The sequence below is a fragment of the Natator depressus genome, chromosome 21 (assembly GCF_965152275.1).
Source record: "Natator depressus isolate rNatDep1 chromosome 21, rNatDep2.hap1, whole genome shotgun sequence".
NCBI classification, from domain to species: Eukaryota; Metazoa; Chordata; order Testudines; family Cheloniidae; genus Natator; species Natator depressus.
Window position 1 is genome coordinate 13,914,845 of NC_134254.1, and position 20,039 is coordinate 13,934,883.

Sequence of the window (20,039 nt, forward strand, 5' to 3'; positions counted from 1 at the left end):
CGAACACCTGCAATCCCACACGTGGTCCCTTAGGGGGCGCTGCAGAGCAGCCCCACCTGCCACACTGGGCCATAGACCTGAACCGTGGGCGTGCTCAGGTTCCTGCTCTCTCGGATTCTCTCCCTGCACCGTGAGCGGTGATCTAGGAGCGGCGCCGGTGTCTTTGGGGCTGGCAGGATCGAGCTGCAGATTGAGCTGAGACTAGCGCTGGGCTGCGGGAGTGGGAGGGGAAGCCCTGAAGTTTGCTGAGTCACACCCAACGGCATTTGGATTCCCTTTCCGTGGCGGTAGCTTGAATGGGGTGTCAGGCGTTTCCAAAATGAAAATGCGTAGGGCTGAGGTCCCATGGAACGGCGCCTGTTTCTGCTTCCACACACGGAGTCCGAGCTGCGGCCTGTCTGCACCTTTTGGTGCCTAAATACCTTTGTAGATCTGGCCCTGAGAGACTCAGGCTGGGACCAAAGTGAAGTGGGGAAGGCCGTGGCCACCTGCGGCACAAAAGGCCAACATGATTCCAGGCTGCATGACAAGTGCTGTCGTAAAGAAGACCAGGGAAACAATTCCGTCACTGGGCAAAGGCAGGGTGAGGCCATATCTCAAACTGTGCTGGCTTGTGCGCTGGCTACCTCACCGGGATACCCAGGTCTGAGCTCCTGTACTGCGCAGAGACGTGGCGGGGAGAGTGGCTCAAACATATGCTATCCAAAAGGGTTTTTCCAATTAAATGAATAAAACCTGTCCATTTGTGGGAACCTCCCTGCCCCGAATGGTTGGTTTTAAACTGAAATTTTTCAGCTTTTCGATGAACCCCGTAAAAATGCTGAAGAAAAAAAATTGACAGAAAGGAAACAGTTTTGGTTTTGTTGAAATTTTTGGTGGTGGTGCTGGGGGTTGGGTGGGCGGATCACTTCCCGGCCAGCTCTAGTGGCAGATCTTCACCACGGGGATGGGCTGAAGTGAACTATGGAGAAGAGAAGGCTGCAGGAGGATCTTGGGGGGCTTGAGTCCTGTCGGGAGGATCACAAGAGTTCGGATGAGATCTGTGTGAACTCAGGGGCTCACAGGGGAATGAGTAAACACACTGCAGGGCTTTTTCTTAGTGGCTCAGTTCTCTTAGCCAGGTGGTTGGTACCTGTACTGCCTAGCACACGGAGGTGCAAGAAAACATGGGTCATTAGTTGGGCCCAGATCCTGATCTGTGTAGGAGTTAGATGCCTAAATATCTTTGAGGAGCGGGGCCTTGGGTGCCAGTTGCATCGCAGGTTGGCTGGTTACCTGCACTAGTTCTTGCTCACACCCACCAGGTGGAACTGCCTCTCCAGAGTCAGGGGTGGGGAGAAATTTCCCTGGGATCTAGAGACGGTGAGGTAGGGCCTTCACTTTCCTCCAGAGCCCTGAGCAGGCACTGTCAGTTCAGATCAGGAGGTCACAGCCCCGGGAGCTCAGACTTCCCCGTCTCCATCTCTTCTTCCCTTCAGTGCAAACCCGGGCTGGACACGGAGCGCACCGGCTCGGCCTGTGGGGTGGGGGACGGGTTTAGCAGCCTGCCGCATGAGCCAGCTCATCCCGGGCAGGAGGGGATGCGCCTGTGCTGTCATAACCGCAGCATTTCACACCGTGGCTCTTCTCCCTCGTTCTCCTAGGTCCCACGTGGGCAGCGCCACGGACCTCAGGTACCCCCTGAGCACTGGGGTTCATGCCCCCGCCGAGACCTTCGGGACGCCTCCTGGACTGCACCGGCCACAGAAGGGTCGGTTTGCAGCTCTGCGGGAAGAAGCCCCCAAGGTAAAATCCCCCAGGGTCGGCCTTGCTCCGAGTGCGGCTCGTGGCTGATCTCCAGCCAGCGGCTCCGAGGCGGCGTGGGGCTGGCATGGGGGGTTGAGGGTCAGCGGAGCCGGCCGGTGTGCACTTACGGCCCTTGGTGAATAGAGAGCACTGCCCTGAGCAGAGTGTCTCTGTTTCTGCATTTCCCTGGGGAATGGGGGAGGGCCTGGATCCTCTCACCAGGATCAGGCTCTGGGGCACCTGGGGGCCCTGTTCCATGGGACTTAGCACTGAGGGGCGGGCCTTTCCCTTCAGCTTGGCTTAAGGGGGCGTCCCCTCTCCCTGGGACCCAAGTTGAGAGGGAAGGGTCTCCCCGGGGCCCAGCTCTAGGGTGCGTGTGGGGGCCCCTTGCCCTGGGACCCAAATCTGGGGGCCCCTCTTCCCAGGAACCAGGTTGAGAGGGAAGGCTCTCCCCAGGGTCTGGGTCTGGGGGTCATATGGGGGGCCGTCTCCCCGGGGCCCAGCTCTGAGATTGCTGCAGGGCAGTGTGTTGGTGCCTTTGTGTACGAGAGTCTCCTGGCACAGTTGTGAGAGGGAGGCTCACACAGGAATGAGGGGCACTCGGTGACGCCTCGCCAGGGAGCAGACCCTGCCCCTACTCAAGGGGAGCCGTTGCTGGCTGCTTCACCTTGATGGCTTGGCCCAGCTGCTCAAAGTTAGGAGCCTAACTCCCATGGGTTGGGCCCTGGCCTCTGCTGCTTGGTGGGGAAGTAGTGACCTGTGTGGGGTCTGCCGTCTCTCAGGACTGGGAGCAGGCCCAGCCAGGCGGCGTCCTGGCCACCGTGTCTCACGCCTTCGACAGCGACCCGGAAATCTCGGACGTGGAGGAGGATGATCGCGAGGCGCTCTTCAGCTCCATGGACGTGCTGTCCCCGAGCGGGCACTCCGACGCCCAGACCCTGGCCATCATGCTGCAGGAGCAGCTGGACGCCATCAACGAGGAGATCAGGTAGAATCTGTGGATTGTCTGGTTCTGAGTGCAGCCGTGAGGGGCAGGAGGGCCGGGGATATGGGTGCAGGGGCAGGAGGGGAGGAGGAATTTGGAGAGGGACAGGAGGGAAGGGGGAATTTGGGGGCGTGCAGGGGAATGTGGGGAGGGGCAGGAGGGAAGGGGGAATTTGGGGGCGTGCAGGGGAATGTGGGGAGGGGCAGGAGGGAAGGGGGAATTTGGGGGCGTGCAGGGGAATGTGGGGAGGGGCAGGAGGGAAGGGGGAATTTGGGGGCATGCAGGGGAATGTGGGGAGGGGCAGGAGAGAAGGGGGAATTTGGGGGCATGCAGGGGAATGTTGGGAGGGGGATTCTGGAGGACGGGGTGGGAATTTAGCTGTACCCTCTGGCTGCTTTGCCCTGCTCTGGTGACCGAGATCCGCTGCAAACCCAGCAGACCGGGTCACTCAGCTCAGGGTACTTGCGCGGCCCAGAGCGGACGAAAGCAGCTGGAGCATCCTCAGGACCATGTCATGGGAGTTCCAGCGGGCGGGAAGGATGGAAGGCTGAGATCCGGAATGATTTGGAGAGACGAAGCATCGTGGGGCAGCATCCTCTAGGGGCTCCTTGGGGTGTGTTCACGTGTGACATTTTTAACTTAGAAAAGCCCTGGGAGCCCGCAGACGAAGCCCCGCTGTGCTGGAGTTATAGGGAAGGGTTCATATCAAAATACACTGCAGGGGCTCCTGAACAACCTTCGTTCCGCCTGGTCTTTGGGGGGGGCCTTGGGGCCATCCCTTTTGCTCCTGAGGGACAGGGCCCGGCTGCCGCTGCTGGAGTGGAGAAGGGGGCCCCATGCAGCCGCCTCCCTGAGAGGGGACAGGGGCCTCCTGGCACCGCAGTTGGGGGGGCAGAGCCCAGTGGTGCCATCCCGTTTGGCTGCTGGAATCTGGCAGCCGCGGAGGCAGGAGGCGGGCCGGGGGACCCCCAGGAATGGCGACTGGGCCGTCAGCGGGGAAGCGGGAATTCTGCCACACCTCACCCCATCTGCAATTCCTCAGGATGATTCAAGAGGAGAAGGAATCCACGGAGCTGCGCACTGAGGAGCTGGAGACCCGCGTCACGAGTGGCAGCATGGAGGGCCTGAACCTGATGCAGCTCCGCAAACGGGCTTCCATCCCCACCTCCCTGACAGCCCTGTCCCTGGCCAGCTCCTCGCCCCCGGTCAGCGGGCGCTCCACCCCGAAGCTGTCCTCTCGCAGCGCCGCTCAGGACCTGGATCGCATGGGGATCATGACTCTGGTGAGCCGGGCGGGGTGCGCTGGTGCCAGCCAAGGCCGCTGAACCCACAGGGGCCTGCGGGCACCGCTCTGGGATCTCCCCACATAGCGCCTGCCTGCCTGAGGGGCGGGGGCACAGCAGGGTGTCTCTGAGCCCACAGGTGGCACCTCTGGATGCTGCTCACTGGAACTTCCTGGCCCGTTGTGTGTTCATTCGCACGCCTGCTCCTGGCCAACGCAACTGTGCTGTGCTGTTCCCAGTGGAAAGGGGGGCACGAGGAGGCCTGGGGGAGGCGGGGGCTGATGCGGGGGGCGAATGCAGGGTCAGTTACGAGGGCACAAGGCTGATGTGTGAATGAAGGTGGGGCGGGTGGGGGGGCTGGATGGAAAGGTGGGTGTACCAAGCGTGGGAGTGTACATGGCGGGTGGGGGGGAGGTGTACCCAGGCAGGGATGTGTGTGAGGGGTGTGGATGGAGGTGTAGTGTTGGCTGGGCAGGTGGACAGGTACCTGAGGGGGGGTGTAGTTGGGTTGGGTGTGAGGATGGAGTTGTGTGTAGAACTGGGCAGGGGCTGGGTGTATGAGGGCGGTGTGGGGGTGTGAGAGCTGTCGGGGGTGTATGGGAGGGTAGCCGGGTGTGTGCGTGCGGGGGGTGTTGAAAGCCCAGTGTGTTTGTTGCCGTTTCCTTGCGTTGATTTGCCCAGCCCTAGGGAAAGCCGTGCATAGCGGGGTTCTCACCAGGGCCCGCACCTGGCTCTGTGGGCTGTCTGGGGTGGGCATTTTGCAGTCAGCACCTCTGTCGCTTTGCTCTGCCCGCAGGGGAATTCTCAGCTAACTGCCTCCCTTTCTGTGTCTCTTTCTGTTTGCCTCTTGCAACCAGCCCAGTGACTTACGGAAGCACCGGAGGAAGCTGCTTGTGAGTCACTCTCTAATTCCTCTGGCTCTTGGACTCTCTCTCTTGCTCCCGTCCCAGGCCCCGCTGCGGTGCCTGTCGACTTGTTGAACCGCACGCGGGAGCTGCTCCTGTGTGTTTGTATGCTGAGGAATGAAAACTGGTCAGGGGGAAGGATTGTGAGCAATATGGGGCCGGGGCTGTGCTCTGGGATGTACATATGTTTGTACGGCACCTGGAACAGTAGGCTCTGATCCTGACGGGGATCTCTGGGTGCTGCTGAAATATCTGTACACGGTCAGAGAGGGGTGTGCTGCAAGTGGTCGGAACCCACTCTGCCTCTCCACGTTTTCCAGCATGGAGCTCCTAACGGAAAGGCCAAATCCCGTCAGGCTGGGCCCAGGGTCTGTCCGTGGGACACAGGAGTGACCCTCAGCCATTCTCAGACACGTCCGCAGGAGACAGCAGAATGACTCGCCTGCAGCTCCGATCACCGCTGTCCAGCGCTGCCCCTTTCACTCCACACATCACTGCGGCACAGAAACGAGTGTCCTGCGGGCAGCCCAGGTGTGTGGGGAGAAACGGGGGCCAGGTGCTGCCTGGGATGCGAGCCAAGAGCTGTGTCACGTAACACGTACACAGACAGGGCCCCTGCCGTCCCCTCTGCGTGAAGAGAGGCACTGTACAGTACCGCTTACCCGGGAGAAATCCCTGGGGACTGGGGTTCTGGATTGCTGTCCCAGGCAGTTCATGGCCTCGGATACATGTGTACGCCAATTTTCATTGCACGTGCACAGCTCCTACGCTACACCGAGGAGCTGGCTGTCTCCCTGGGCTCGCTTGGAGCCACCCCCAGGACTCTCCGGGCAGACGCCTGAGCCCGTGGGGTCTTGGCGTGCTTTGAATGCTGCTCGACACGTCAGTGATGGCCAGGACTAGGATAATGAGCAGCGCCTGTCAATGGACGCAGCCCGTGGGGGTGTTCGGTGGCGGGGAGCAGCCTTGGGAGCCCGCTGGCGTCTGTGGGACTGTGGCTGGGCGGTGTTGTTTTAGGGCCAGCTCAAGGACAGCAGTGTAGAAATCAGCCTTCATTCCCAGCCCTTCCGTAGGGTAGGGCCTGCTGGACAGAGCACAGCAGTGTGGTTGATCCGCGAACAGATCTTCGTTGCTGTGGAGAAAACGTCCTGCACAGCCCAGCCTGGTGCTATATTCAAACTCCCCTCCCTCGGACACGGATGGGGGTGCCTGCCCGTCTCTCAGACCCTTCCTGGTTGGCTTTGCCTGTGGGCCTCGTCCCACGAGCCGTTCCTGCTGCAGCAGCCAGTGCATGGGGTTCCCCAGAGGGCAGTGTGGAGGAGGAGGGCGCTTTATCCCAGTCTAGGTGCCGACAGCTCGGGAGACCCCCGAGTGCGTGGATGGAACCAGCTCGAAGCCGGGATGGGTTTTGAAGGGAAAACCCTGAGCGATGGCTGGTGAGAGGTGGTCGGGCCCAAAAGTTAAAACGGACATGGCGGGAAGAAGGAAGAGATAATAAGCAACGGGCCAGAGCAACGTCGGTGACGTTCAGAGCACAGCGAGGAAGGTCCCGAGTCAAGGAGCCAGCTGCAGCATGAGCACAGCCTGGCTAGTGCATTAGCCCTTATTACTGCCCTGCCCGGGTATTTGAACAACAGTGTCCCAGGCATTTGACGGACAGGCCCAGGGTGTCTCTGCCCTGCAGCTGGTGTGCACACGCCTGCCTGCAACCCTGGGTAATTACTCACAGGGCTAGCCCATGGTGCTGCTCCCGTACCAGAGCTGGCTCCATCAAAGCCAGCCCAGGCGAGCTGCAGTGACACCCCGTGATTGCAGTGTAGACACACCCCTAGAGACAAGGTCCCCTGCCCCAAGAAATAGTGTAGCGGGGCCACGTACAAGTCAGGAGCACGGATGGCAGAGGTGAGGCCCAGAGGTGCTGATATAAACAGTAGCAGACTCCTGTCCGGGGCAGGCAGCAAGGCAGAGCTTAGGCTCCTGGACAGAGAGGGGCTATTCTGCCCTTGTCTAGGTGCAGTGCAGAATCACACTGGCTTGCCTGTTCCATCTGCTAGCCCATATTTGCCCTCTGTCACAGGCTAGCCCCAGTCCAGCTCTCTGGATGGACAGCCAGGTGTTGTGCATGGGCATAACTGCTGGACCCCCACATGTTGCGAAGCCCCCTGGCTCTGGGAGGAGCCTGGTCACTGTTCTGGGCTTACTCACTCCACATCCAGACCCCGTGTCCATTGCCATTCTGGGACAGTGGGATCCTGCAGTCACAGATGGGGAGAGAATCTGAGTGACTAGCCCAAAGTCACAGAGAGGGTCTGTGGCAGAGCAGGGATTTGAACCCAGGTCTCCCAGGTGCTGGGCTAATGCCTTGCCCACCAGACCAGCCTTCCTCTGGGAACTATGCACCGCCTGCCTTCTTCCTGTTTTTATTAAGAGCAGGTTAGACAAACCCGTCAGGGATGGTCTAGACAAGACTAGTCCTGCCATGAGTGCAGAAGACAGGACTTATGACCTCTTGCGGTCCCTTCCAGTCCTACGATTGTGTGATTCAACTACTGAGGCTCTCCTTCCAGAGATGCTCTGACGTCCCGCCCCGCGCACAGACTCTAGAATAACTTCCAGAAAAATCTCAGTTTGTGTTTGGAGAGAATCCAAGGAAAGGCAGCAACAGCGAGAGGAGCCTGAGGGCCTGACCTGTGGAGAGAGACTAGCCGAGCGTGCGGACAACGGGAACCATGAGGGGATGATACCGGGGTCTCCGTTGCCAGAGGCTATCGCACAAGAGAGGAAGCACCATTAGATACAGAGATTCCAGGGGAGCAGCCTGTAGCTCTGACAGACACGTCTCACAACCAGAGCACCTGGACAGTACATCGTCTTGCTCAGGGAAGTCAAGCCCCCCGGACTAGGGTCGTCGGCGAGGAGACAGGAAAAAGCCCTTCAGTGTGAGAGAACGGTCCTGCACTGGGGCGGGGAATGGGCGGAGGACACAGGAGCTCTCTCCCAACCCTGGCATCTATGGTCCTGCTGCCGCTCCTGCATTCATTAGTGCAGCTGCCTTGCCTGCCTGCGCGTCCCCTCCTGCTGCTGGTTGTGCAGGCAGCATGCTGGCTGCACGCATGCCCGTCACACCTGCATGCATCGGCCCACAGGCTGCAGCCACCTGTGCCTCTGTGTTCCATTGTGCGGCCTGCCCTGGACTTTGCCGTCTGAGCAAAGACGTGTAGAAAGAATAGTCAATATGGCAGGCGACCAGCTTGGCTTAACAGTGACATCCTTGCTGATCTTAAATACAAAAAAGAGGCTTACAAGAAGTGGAAGATTGGACAAATGACCAGGGAAGAGTATAAAAATATTGCTCGGGCATGCAGGAGTGAAATCAGGAAGGGCAAATCACACCTGGAGTTGCAGCTAGCAAGAGATGTTAAGAGTAACAAGAAGGGTTTCTTCAGGTATGTTAGCAACAAGAAGAAAGTCAAGGAAAGTGTGGGCCCCTTACTGAATGAGGGAGGCAACCTAGTGACAGACGATGTGGAAAAAGCTAATGTACTCAATGCTTTTTTTGCCTCTGTCTTCATGAACCAAGGTCAGCTCCCAGACTGCTGCACTGGGCAGCACAGCATGGGGAGGAGGTGACCAGCCCACTGTGGAGAAAGAAGTGGTTCAGGACTATTTAGAAAAGCTGGACGAGCACAAGTCTATGGGGCCAGACGCGTTGCATCCGAGAGTGCTAAAGGAGTTGGTGGATGTGATTGCAGAGCCATTGGCCATTATCTTTGAAAACTCATGGTGATCGGGAGATGTCCCTGATGACTGGAAAAAGGCTAATGTAGTGCCCATCTTTAAAAAAAGGAAGGAGGAGGATCCAGGGAACTACAGGTCAGTCAGCCTCACCTCAGTCCCTGGAAAAATCATGGAGCAGGTCCTCAAGGAATCAATTCTGAAGCACTCTGAGGAGAGGAAAATGATCCGGAACAGTCAGCATGGATTCACCAAGGGCAAGTCATGCCTGACTAATCTAATTGCCTTCTATGATGAGATAACTGGCTCTGTGGATGAGGGGAAAGCAGTGGACGTGTTGTTCCTTAACTTTAGCAAAGCTTTTGACACGGTCTCCCACAGTATTCTTGCCAGCAAGTTAAAGAAGTATGGGCTGGATGAATGGACGATAAGGGGGATAGAAAGCTGGTTAGATCATCGGGCTCAACGGGTAGTGATCAATGGCTCCATGTCTAGTTGGCAGCCGGTATCAAGTGCCCCAAGGGTCGGTCCTGGGGCCGGTTTTGTTCAATATCTTCATTAATGATCTGGAGGATGGTGTGGATTGCACCCTCAGCAAGTTTGCAGATGACACTAACCTGGGAGGAGAGGTAGATACGCTGGAGGGTAGGGATAGGATACAGAGGGCCCTAGACAAATTAGAGGATTGGGCCAAAAGAAATCTGATGAGGTTCAACAAGGACAAGTGCAGAGTCCTGCACTTAGGACAGAAGAATCCCATGCACCACTACAGACTAGGGACCGAATGGCTAGGCAGCAGTTCTGCAGAAAAGGACCTAGGGGTTACAGTGGACGAGAAGCTGGATATGAGTCAACAGTGTGCCCTTGTTGCCAAGAAGGCCAATGGCATTTTGGGCTGTATAAGTAGGGGCATTGCCAGCAGATCGAGGGACGTGATCGTTCCCCTCTATTCGACATTGATGAGGCCTCATCTGGAGTACTGTGTCCAGTTTTGGGCCCCACACTACAAGAAGGATGTGGAAAAATTGGAAAGCGTCCCGCGGAGGGCAACAAAAATGATTAGGGGACTGGAACACATGACTTATGAGGAGAGGCTGAGGGAACTGGGATTGTTTAGTCTACGGAAGAGAAGAATGAGGGGGGATTTGATAGCTGCTTTCAACTACCTGAAAGGGGGTTCCAAAGAGGATGGATCTAGACTGTTCTCAGTGGTAGCAGATGACAGAACGAGGAGTAATGGTCTCAAGTTGCAGTGGGGGAGGTTTAGGTTGGATATTAGGAAAAACTTTTTCACTAGGAGGGTGGTGAAGCACTGGAGTGCGTTACCTAGGGAGGTGGTGGAATCTCCTTCCTTTGAAGTTTTTAAGGTCAGGCTTGACAAAGCCCCGGCTGGGATGATTTAGTTGGGGATTGGTCCTGCTTTGAGCAGGGGGTTGGACTAGATGACCTCCTGAGGTCCCTTCCAACCCTGATATTCTATGATTCTATGAAGTCTGCCAGCATCCATGGCCATCTCCCTGCTCCAGAGCCAAGTCTTTTGTATGGTGCAGGGAAGCATGTTTGCCATCTCTGCCGTGGTCCTTCAGGTGCCCCAGTGTCAGGCTCAGTGGCAGCAGGGATCTGTGCCGAGGGGAGAGCATTCCACCTGGCATGGATACGGGGGCAGACTCAGGAGCTGTGTTTTCCTCTCGACTCACACCAAGAGCTCTGTGCAAGCAGGGTGGAGTCCTTGCTAATGCCTCCTAGGAAGCAGCCACAGGAGGATTTCAAAAGTGCCAGCTGCGGATGTTGCTGCTCTGCCTCGACCGTGGCCCCAACCCAGATCCCGCACCAACTGTGTCACTTGTCCACACGCTCCGCTCCCACGTGTAGCTTCTTTCCCATTTGGTGCCCACTCGTGCAGTCCCTCTAGCCCCGGAGCGTGTGGGGCCAGGGGCCTGCATACAGATCGGCCAGCCGGAAAAGCCATCGCTGCATTAGTCAAGGAGGGAACGACCTCCCTTCCCCCTCAACACCCCGACCTCACCATGGAGGACAGGCACCCAACCAAAACTGGGGCAGTTTGGCCCAGATCCACAAAGGGACTCGGGCTCCGAATTTCCATTGATGTCAGTGGAAGTTAGGAGCCCGAACACCTTTGTGGATTTGGGCCGTCGTGCCATGGGGTGGGAGGGTGTCCGGGCCAGTGCGAGGTTATTGCCTGGGCCCAGTGGGGAGCTGCAAAGTTGTCGGGCCGACTCACCTAACTGGTGCCCACCGCTTGTAGGATCCCTGCAGCGGACGTCTGCTCCTTTAGCCCACGGGGCCTCCGGGGGCTGGGTGCAGGCTGAATCCAAGGCTAGGACATGGGCATGTTTCCTTTGGAATTTAGGGAGACTGCTCATTCCCGCACAGCATTGTGGGACCCAAAAGGGCACCTCCTTTCTGTGCCACGCCCCACTCTTATCAGGTTCTCTCTCTGCCCTTTATGGGCACGTCGCCCCCTGCTGGTCTGGGAACAGGCCCTCACCTGGGCTCTGGTTCGGGGCATGCTGTGAGAAGAGGCTGCCGTGGCACATAAAAACCACTGAGACCCTGTTCTCACTTCACTTTTAAAGGCACCGGCTGGCTAGCTGCTCCTGGGGCTGGAGCTGGGCGTGTCCGTTAGAGGCGGGTTAGCTCTGGAGGCAGGGATCTTTGCTGTTTAACCTCACTGCTCCACTCTTTGTTTAGTCGCCAGCCGCTCGGGATGAGAACCGAGAAGATAAAACCACCATAAAATGTGAGACTTCCCCTCCTTCCTCACCCAGGACACTGCGGCTGGAGAAGCTGGGGCATCCTGCCCTCAGTCAGGAGGATGGCAAAAGGTACGGGGGGCAGGAGGGGGCCTGGCAAGCGGATGCACTCTGCCAGCGCCGCCTCTCGTGGTGTGTGGTGGAGCAGGGAAACCCTCCTACAAGCCATGGGGATGGAAATAATAAAGGCACCAGATGCTTTAAACACCAGACTTGATGTCATAGGTGAGCAGGGATCTGGCAGGCCTAAGGCTGTGGCTGGTGGCCTTTGGGCTTCTGGGCTAGACGACTGGGCCCATACTGGTGACTCAGGGCTCTCCCTCCCAGCCTAGAGATGCTGGGAGTGGTGCGTACCCTATGGTAATTCCCAAGTAGTAGGGTTCAGCGACTTCACCTCATCCACTCTGCTTGGAACCCGGGGTTCGCCAGGCCTCACGTTCCGAGGCGTGGGTGGTTGGGAATGAGAAGACGGACGATGGCTCCCAACTTGTATCTCTCCAGCCGAACCCAGATCGCCGGAGAAGCCGTGTCAGATGAGGCTCGGTTCACCGCCTCCGTTGAGTTAGCCCGGAACGGAGGTGAACAGCGAGGATATGTGCTCTTCTAGCCAGGGCGGATGGTAAAGGTGGCCAAGCGCTAGGTGTGAGGGACCTACCCCCTCTGGAACCAAAGGCTCTTTGTCTTCCCACGGCGCATACCCGTGGGACCTGGGCGGTTTGCTGTGTGCGTCCTTGGCCAGCATCTCTTTTCCCCCACTGCTCAGCAGTGCCAGAGGCTGGCCGTGCCTGGCTACTGCTCACCTCCTGTGTGTGCAGTCTGGAGTGTGTGGTGTGTAAACACAAAGAAGGTTTACTGCTCCCTTGGGGGAATAGCAGGCTCTGGGGGGCGTCTGCGTTTCCCTGCTCATTGCTCCGGGTGCTGCTACTTGGTGCTGCTCCAAATAAAGAACAATCTGAAGGTTTTGCCTGTTCTCTCTTCCCCCCTGCCCCCTTTCTTAGCTCTTTGGAGGAGCAGACAAGCAACCTGAGCAGCAGTACCAGCAGCCAGGACTCCCTGCACAAAGGCTCCAAGAGAAAAGGAATCAAATCTTCCATTGGGCGCTTGTTCGGCAAGAAAGAGAAAGGCCGACTGATTCAGCTGAGCCGAGACGGAGCCACCGGACACGGTCTGAGTCTCTTCCTTCCCCTGTAAAGAAGGGCAGGGTGTGATGTGGGGTGACAGGCCCTGGGAAGCACCTTCCGAGTGGCTGTGTCTCTTGCTTGGGATTCAGCGTGAGAGATTGTGGGGGGCTGCTGTCTGCGCGGCAGGTGCAGAGCGGGGAACCAGGCCTTGTTCTGGGTAGGGTTAGGTCTCTGTTAAACAGTTAGCCCTGCTCTGAAGGACTGTGTCCTTACACTCTCTGGGCATGCACAGCCACGCTACAGCTGCTGACTTCGGCTTGGCCTCTACGCAGGGGCAGCGACGTCTGTCAGGGTGGGTGATTCTTTAGCGTTCTAGAAGGACCGGTATAACCCCAAGTGTGGGTACAGTTATACTGATATAAAGGTGCATTGTTTATTCCCCTTTCCATGCTAGAGTGTAGACGTAGCCGCACGCACATTCATAGCAGGATAACTGCAGCCACACGAGTGGAGCTGTCCGGCTCGAATACCCGCCGAATTGACGGGGCCCAACGGTTGGGTGTAGGTCAGAGCTTAACGCTGCCTCCTATTGCTCCTCGCTCATTCAATGCCTTAATTCCCTCAAATTTGCTTTCCTGAAATTTTACCCTGCTGCCGGGCTCGATACATTCTGCAAAGCCCTCTGAAATGCAGAGCATGTCGGAAGTGCTAAGTACGGTATTATTGTAATTATAAAGCTCTTGACGTCAAAGGGAATGGGACATCTGGAAGAACTGGATGGAAAAAAAACCCCCTTGGTTGGCCTCACCAAAGGGTCCAGAGACCGTGGGGTGGTAGCATCTGTTGTACTGTAAATGGGTCGGGGCAGGGCGTGTCGCCCTCTCTGTCGTGGGTCACCCTGTGCTGGAGCCATGCGTGCCCACGTGGCACAGCACTAGGCCGGTGGCCGTGACTGCTTGGGGGCAGGAGCTGGGGACTAGACGATGGCTAGTCTAATCTTCGAAACGGTTTGACTCCTTTCCTAGTTCTGATGTCCGATCCTGAGCTCAGCATACAAGATTCGCTGGGACTTGGCAAGCTGGGAGCCCAAGCAGAGAGGGACCGGCGGCTGAGGAAGAAGTAAGCATGCCTGTTTCTCTGCTCCTGTGTGAGGCAGGGAGGGGGAGTCCTGCAAGCTGGCAGCAAGGCTCGGCCGATCTGGGAATCCTGAATCCCGAGTCTCTCTCTCTCCACCCAGGTCCTGCTGAGTGGAGACATCTGGTCACCGCTCCCTTTCCTGAGTCAGCCGTACCTCTATTATTGTGTTGCTAAGTACCGTCTCCTACTGCCTGTAGCGATTGCTTCTGTGCCCATTGTACTCCTGCTGGGTTTGTCCATATGTACCTGTGTCTTGCAGATAACTGTCTTCAGCATCCTCTTCTTAGCTCCCACCATGTTGACTGAAGGTGTGGGAGGTAGTGAGCCTGCAGCGCTTGGTAGAGGCAGTGTGTGTGTGCGTGGAGAACCTGGCCCTCGGTGCCTAACTTTTCCCTCACCGTTTCCTTCCAGGCACGAGCTTTTGGAAGATGCTCGAAGGAAAGGCATGCCCTTTGCTCAGTGGGATGGACCGACGGTGGTCTCTTGGCTGGAGGTGAGGCTGGGCATTTTAGTGGAGAGGTTGACGCTGACGCAAATAGAGCTGGGCGAAAAATTTTGGACGGATAGTTTATTTGCTGAAAAGTGCAGGTTTGGGTCAACCGAAATGATTTGCGGATTTGGGTTGAATTCAGTGGATAGTTTTGGCAGGAGGAAGAAGCTGTAACCTTTCATTTTGACATTGTCTAATTGAACAGCTTCATTTTGTTGAGCTAGATTTGTGAAAATGAACGTAAAAAGGGGTAAAAAAACAAACCCAACCCTGAAAACGAAACCAAAAAAAACACCCAAATTCATTCCAGGTTGAACAAAATGTTTTGTTTGACCCAACTTTAATTTTTTGTTTGTTCTTTCGTTTTTCATTTCAACCTGAAACGAATTTTTGTTTTTTGTATTTTTTTGGTTCATCCACCAAACTGGGAAATCGTTTATTTGCTCAGCTCGAGACAGGAACATATCCATTGTGCGACTCACGATAGACCTTGTGTTCATGCTGTTCCTCTCCCCTCTTCTGCGGTACATAAATCGGACCTAAAAATACAAAAGTGGCACATCACGCTACTGTTTAAAGCGAGGTGAAACTTGGGGGTACGCAGGACAAATCAAACTCCTGAAAGGGGGACAGTATTCTGGAAAGGTTGAGAGCCACTGGTCTTGGGACCGCAGCCGGGGATGGGGGGCACATGGGTACAGCCCCCTGGGCACTACAGTACTGAAACATGGCTGACTTTCTCATTTTTATCATAGGATTATAAAATAAAGCAGTTGGAAAATAAATATTGTACTTACATTTCCGTGTATAGTATATGGACCAGTATAAAGAAGTCATTCTCTGTATGAAACTTTAGTTTGTACTGACTTCACTAGTGCTGTTTATGTTGCCTGTTGTAAAACTAGGCAAATCTCTAGATGAGTTGATGTACCCCCGGAAGACCTCTGAGTACCCCCAGGGGTATGCTTATCCCTGGTTGAGAACCACTGTCCTAGAGTATCAGGAGCATAGAACGACTCCAGCTCTATGCTGATAGAGCCAGGCTCCCTAGCCTGCCATTGCAATGGGAATTGTCTGGGGATATGTGGACATGGCTTTAACGAAATGATTCAAAAAGATCAATCATAGAATCATAGAATATCAGTGTTGGAAGGGACTTCAGGAGGTCATCTAGTCCAACCCCCTGCTCAAAGCAGGACCAATCCCCAATTTTTGCCCCAGATCCCTAAATGGCCCCCTCAAGGATTGAACTCACAACCCTGGGTTTAGCAGGCCAGTGCTCAAACCACTGAGCTGAACCCTCAGTCTCGGTGGTTGTGTCCCTTGTTAGTACGTGTGTGTCTGGGTGGAGATGGGCACATAGAATCATAGATAACAGAGTTGGAAGGGATCTCTGGAGGCCATCTAGTCCAACCCCCTGCCCAGAGCAGGACCAATCCCAACTAAATCATCCCAGCCAGGGCTTTGTCAAGCCTGACCTTGACATGAAACCCTCTGCTTTCCTCTGTGTTGCCAGCTGTGGGTGGGCATGCCCGCCTGGTATGTTGCAGCCTGCAGAGCCAACGTGAAGAGCGGTGCCATCATGTCTGCCTTGTCCGATACAGAGATCCAGAGAGAGATCGGCATCAGCAACCCCCTTCACCGGCTGAAATTGCGTCTGGCCATTCAGGAAATGGTGTCGCTAACAAGTCCTTCGGCTCCGCCCACCTCGAGGACGGTAAGTGCTTCACGGCTGCAGAGATTCTTGTATATAACGTGGCGGAGACCCTGACCCTGTTTATGGGGTGCCATCCATCCCCCTGTCAGAGAAAGACGATATGGAGGACAGTGTACCCTGCCAGCTTTTCCAAAGGAAAAAGCAGTTTTTCTTCCATACTTGATACCAGAGATTATCTAGTGGAGCCGGCTGTGAAGGGAGCAGAGTTTCATTTTTCTTGCTCACTTGCAGGTGAGCAGGAATTCACAAGACCATTGCTTCAGCTTGAAACAGCCTGACGATGGGAGTGGGAGCTATAACAGACTGCTTCCTCCCAGTGAAAGATAAAGTGGTTTGTGCTAATCATAGAATCGTAGACTATCGGGGTTGGAAGGGACCTCAGGAGGTCACCCCCTGCTCAAAGCAGGACCAATCCCCAACTAAATCATCCCAGCCAGGGCTTTGTCAAGCCTGACCTTAAAAACCTCAAAGGTTCCACCATCTCCCTAGGGAACCCATTCCAGTGCTTCACCACCCTCCTAGTGAATGTCATCTTCTCACTGGATCGGCTGTTTGGATTTCATTCAGCCTCTGAAAAGCTGAAGTACTAGAAGTCTGGGAATCTACGTTCAAGCAGTGCTCATGTTCCAGGATGAATTATTGCTTTGTAAGGAACATATATGACTTGCCATGTTGCAACAAACTATCTGGTCCATCCAGTATCCTGTCTCCATCACCGGTCAATGCCAGAAGCTTCAGAGGAAGACCTGAAACCCTCATGATGTATCTGGCCAATTGCCCGATACTTTCCGTAGGGGTGAAATTCCTTCCTGATCCAGGCCTCCTGACCTCTGGAATATGAGGAATGATATATGCTTCAGCCTAGGTAGTGTAACGGTGGTGCTATTCTTGCTCCTATGACTGTTGACTTTGTTTTGTGCTACTTAGGTGTGTGCATGCCCAGCGCACCAGAGCCGGAGAACTTTGCCCAACAGTGCCCAAAGGGGCGGCACTCACGCTTCGTGCCCCGGGCAGGGCAGCACCACCCCAGCCCCCTCAGTTCCTTCTCACCGGGTGTGGCTACAGTCAGAGCTCCATGCGGTGTTTCACCCCCTGCTCATTGGTCTGTTTTTGAGAATTTTTTTCTTACATATAGCCATTCGTAGTACCTCTGGGTAAGTTTATGTTAGTTTAGTTATAGTGGCTGTCTACTCTCTCACCAGGGTTCAAGTGCTGTCTGTCCTGTGGGGCGGCCATCCCCCGCAGTGACCCCCACACAAGGTGAGCGGTGCTCCATCTGCAAGTCATTCACAAAGAGAACTTGGGCGATGAGACTCATAGAATCAAAGAATATCAGGGTTGGAAGAGACCTCAGGAGGTCATCTAGTCCAACGCCCTGCTCAAAGCAGGACCAATCAATCCCCAACTAAATCATCCCAGCCAGGGCTTTGTCAAGCCTGACCTTAAAAACCTCTCAGGATGGAGATTCCACCACCTCCCTAGGTAACCCATTCCAGTGCTTCACCACCCTTGTAGTGAAATAGTGTTTCCTAATATCCAACCTAAACCTCCCCCACTGCCACTTGAGACCATTGCTCCTTGTTCTGTCATTTGCCACGACTGAGAACAGCTGAGCTCCATCCTCTTTGGAACCCCCTTCAGGTAGTTGAAGGCTGCTATCAAATCCCCCCTCACTCTTCTCTTCTGCAGACTAAACAAGCCCAATTCCCTCAATCTCTCCTCGTAAGTCATGTGCCCCAGCCCCCTAATCATTTTCATTGCCCTCTCCTAGACTCTCCAGTTTGTCCACATCCTTTCTGTAGTGGGGGGCCAAAAACTGGATGCAGTACTCCAGATGTGGCCTCGCCAGTGCCGAACAGAGGGAAATAATCACTTCCCTCGATCTGTTGGCAATGCTCCTACTAATGCAGCCCAATATGCCGTGAGCTTTCTTGGCAACACAGGCATATGGTTGACTCATATCCAGCTTCTCATCCGTTGTAATCCCCAGGTCCTTTTCAGCAGAACTGCCACTTAGCCAGTCGGTCCCTAGTCTGTAGCAGTGCGTGGGATTCTTCCGTCCTAAGTGCAGGACTCTGCACTTGTCCTTGTTGAACCTCATCAGATTTCTTTTGGCCCAGTCCTCCAATTTGTCTAGGTCTCTGGACCCTATCCCTACCCTCCCGCATATCTACCTCTCCCCCCATCTTAGTGTAATCCGTGAACTTGCTGAGGGTGCAATCCACACCATCCTCCAGATCATTAATGAAGATGTTGAATAAAACCGGCCCCAGGACCAACCTCTGGGGCACTCCGCTTGATAATGGCTGCCAGCTAGAAATTGGGCCATTGATCACTACCCATTGAATCTGACAATATAGCCAGCTTTCTATCCACCTTATAGTCCATTCATCCAATCCACACTTTTTTAACTTGCTGGATAGAGTACTGTGGGAGACCGTACCAAAAGCTTTGCTAAGGTCAAGGTATATCATGTCCACCGCTTTCCCCATATCCAGAGAGCCAGTTATCTCCTCATAGGAAGCAATCAGGTTGGTCAGGCATGACTTGCCCTTGGTGAATCCATGTTGACTGTTCCTGATCACTTTCCTCTCCTCCAGGTGCTTCAAAATGGATTCCTTGAGGACCTACTCCATGATTTTTCCAGGGACTGAGGTGAAGCTGGCCGGTCTGTAGTTCTCCTTCTTCCTTTTTTAGAAGATGGGCACTATATTTTCCTTTTTCCAATCTTCTGGGACCTCCCCTGATCACCATGAGTTCTCAGAGATAATGGCCAATGGCTCTGCAATCACATCCGCCAACTCCCTCAGCACCCTCGGATGCAGCGCATCCGGCCCCATGGACTTGTGCATGTCCAGCTTTTCTAAATCGTCCTTAACCTGTTCTTTCACCACTGAGGGCTGCTCACCTCCTCCCCATACTCTGGGAGCTGACCTTGTCTGTGAAGACCGAGGCAAAAAAAGCATTGAGTACTTCAGCTTTTTCTACATCCTCTGTCACTGGGTTGCCTCCCTAATTCAGTAAGGGGCCCACACTTTCCCTGACCACTTTCTTGTTGCTAACATACCTGTAGAAACCCTTCTTGTTACCCTTCACATCCCTTGCTAGCTGCAGCTCCAATTTTGCTTTGGTCTTCCTGATTTCACTGCAATATTTTTATAGTCCTCCCTAGTCATCTGTCCAAGTTTCCGCTTCTTGTAAGGTCACCGAAGATTTCTCCGTTAAGCCAAGCTGGTCGCCTGCTATATTTGCTATTCTTTCTGCACGTCGGGATGGTTTGTTCCTGCGCCCTCAGTAAGGATTCTTTAAAATACAGCCAGCTCTCCTGGACTCCTTTTCCCCTTATATTAGTCTCCCAGGGGATCCTGCCCATCAGTTCCCTGAAGGAATCAAAGTCTGGTTTTCTGAAGTCCAGGATCCGTATCCTACTGCTCTCCTTTCTTCATTTTGTCAGGGTCCTGAACTCGACCATCTCATGGTCACTGCTGCCCAGGTTGCCACCCACTTCTACTTCCGCTACCAATTCTTCCCTGTTTGTGAGCAGCAGGTCAAGAGGACGACGGCCCCTAGTTGGTTCCTCCAGCTCTTGCTCCAGGAAGTTGTCCCCAACTCTCTCCAAAAACTTCCTGGATTGTCGGTGCACTGTTGTATTGCTCTCCCAGCAGATGTCAGGGTGATTGAAGTCCCCCATGAGAACCAGGGACTGTGCTCTGGAAACTTCTGTTAGTTGTCCAAAGAAAGCCTCGTCTACCTCATCCCCTGGTCTGGTGGTCTGTAGCAGACGCCCACCACGACATCACCCTTGTTGCTCTCGCCTCTAAACTTAACGCAAAGACTCTCAACAGGCTTTTCTCCAGTTTCATACTGGAGCTGTGAGCAATCCTACTCTCCCTTACATACAGTGCAACTCCGCCACCTTCTCTCCCCCGCCTGTCCTTCCTGAACAGTTGACACCCATCCATGAGAATGCTCCAGTCATCTGAGTTACCCCACCAAGTCTCTGTTGTTCCAATCACTTCATGGTTCCTTGACTGTGCCAGGGCTTCCAATGCTTCCTGCTTCTTTCCCTGGCTTCTTGTGTTCATGTACAGGCACCTAAGATAACTA

The 20,039-nt window shown here is 55.0% G+C and overlaps 1 protein-coding gene across 3 annotated transcripts in view; it reads left to right on the forward strand.

The window, feature by feature from the left end:
• PPFIA4 (PTPRF interacting protein alpha 4) overlaps nucleotides 1-20,039 on the forward strand; it is a 166,783-nt gene that overhangs the window by 119,503 nt on the left and 27,241 nt on the right. For 2 of the 3 annotated variants that reach the window (XM_074936405.1, XM_074936404.1), the window contains exons 14-22: nucleotides 1,644-1,785; nucleotides 2,568-2,773; nucleotides 3,813-4,053; nucleotides 4,911-4,946; nucleotides 11,406-11,539; nucleotides 12,466-12,632; nucleotides 13,614-13,707; nucleotides 14,137-14,218; nucleotides 15,732-15,932. In XM_074936405.1, coding sequence (XP_074792506.1) covers nucleotides 1,644-1,785; nucleotides 2,568-2,773; nucleotides 3,813-4,053; nucleotides 4,911-4,946; nucleotides 11,406-11,539; nucleotides 12,466-12,632; nucleotides 13,614-13,707; nucleotides 14,137-14,218; nucleotides 15,732-15,932 — 1,303 coding nt within the window. The remainder of the gene's footprint in view (nucleotides 1-1,643; nucleotides 1,786-2,567; nucleotides 2,774-3,812; nucleotides 4,054-4,910; nucleotides 4,947-11,405; nucleotides 11,540-12,465; nucleotides 12,633-13,613; nucleotides 13,708-14,136; nucleotides 14,219-15,731; nucleotides 15,933-20,039) is intronic. The other variant, XM_074936406.1, reaches the window with a different exon arrangement.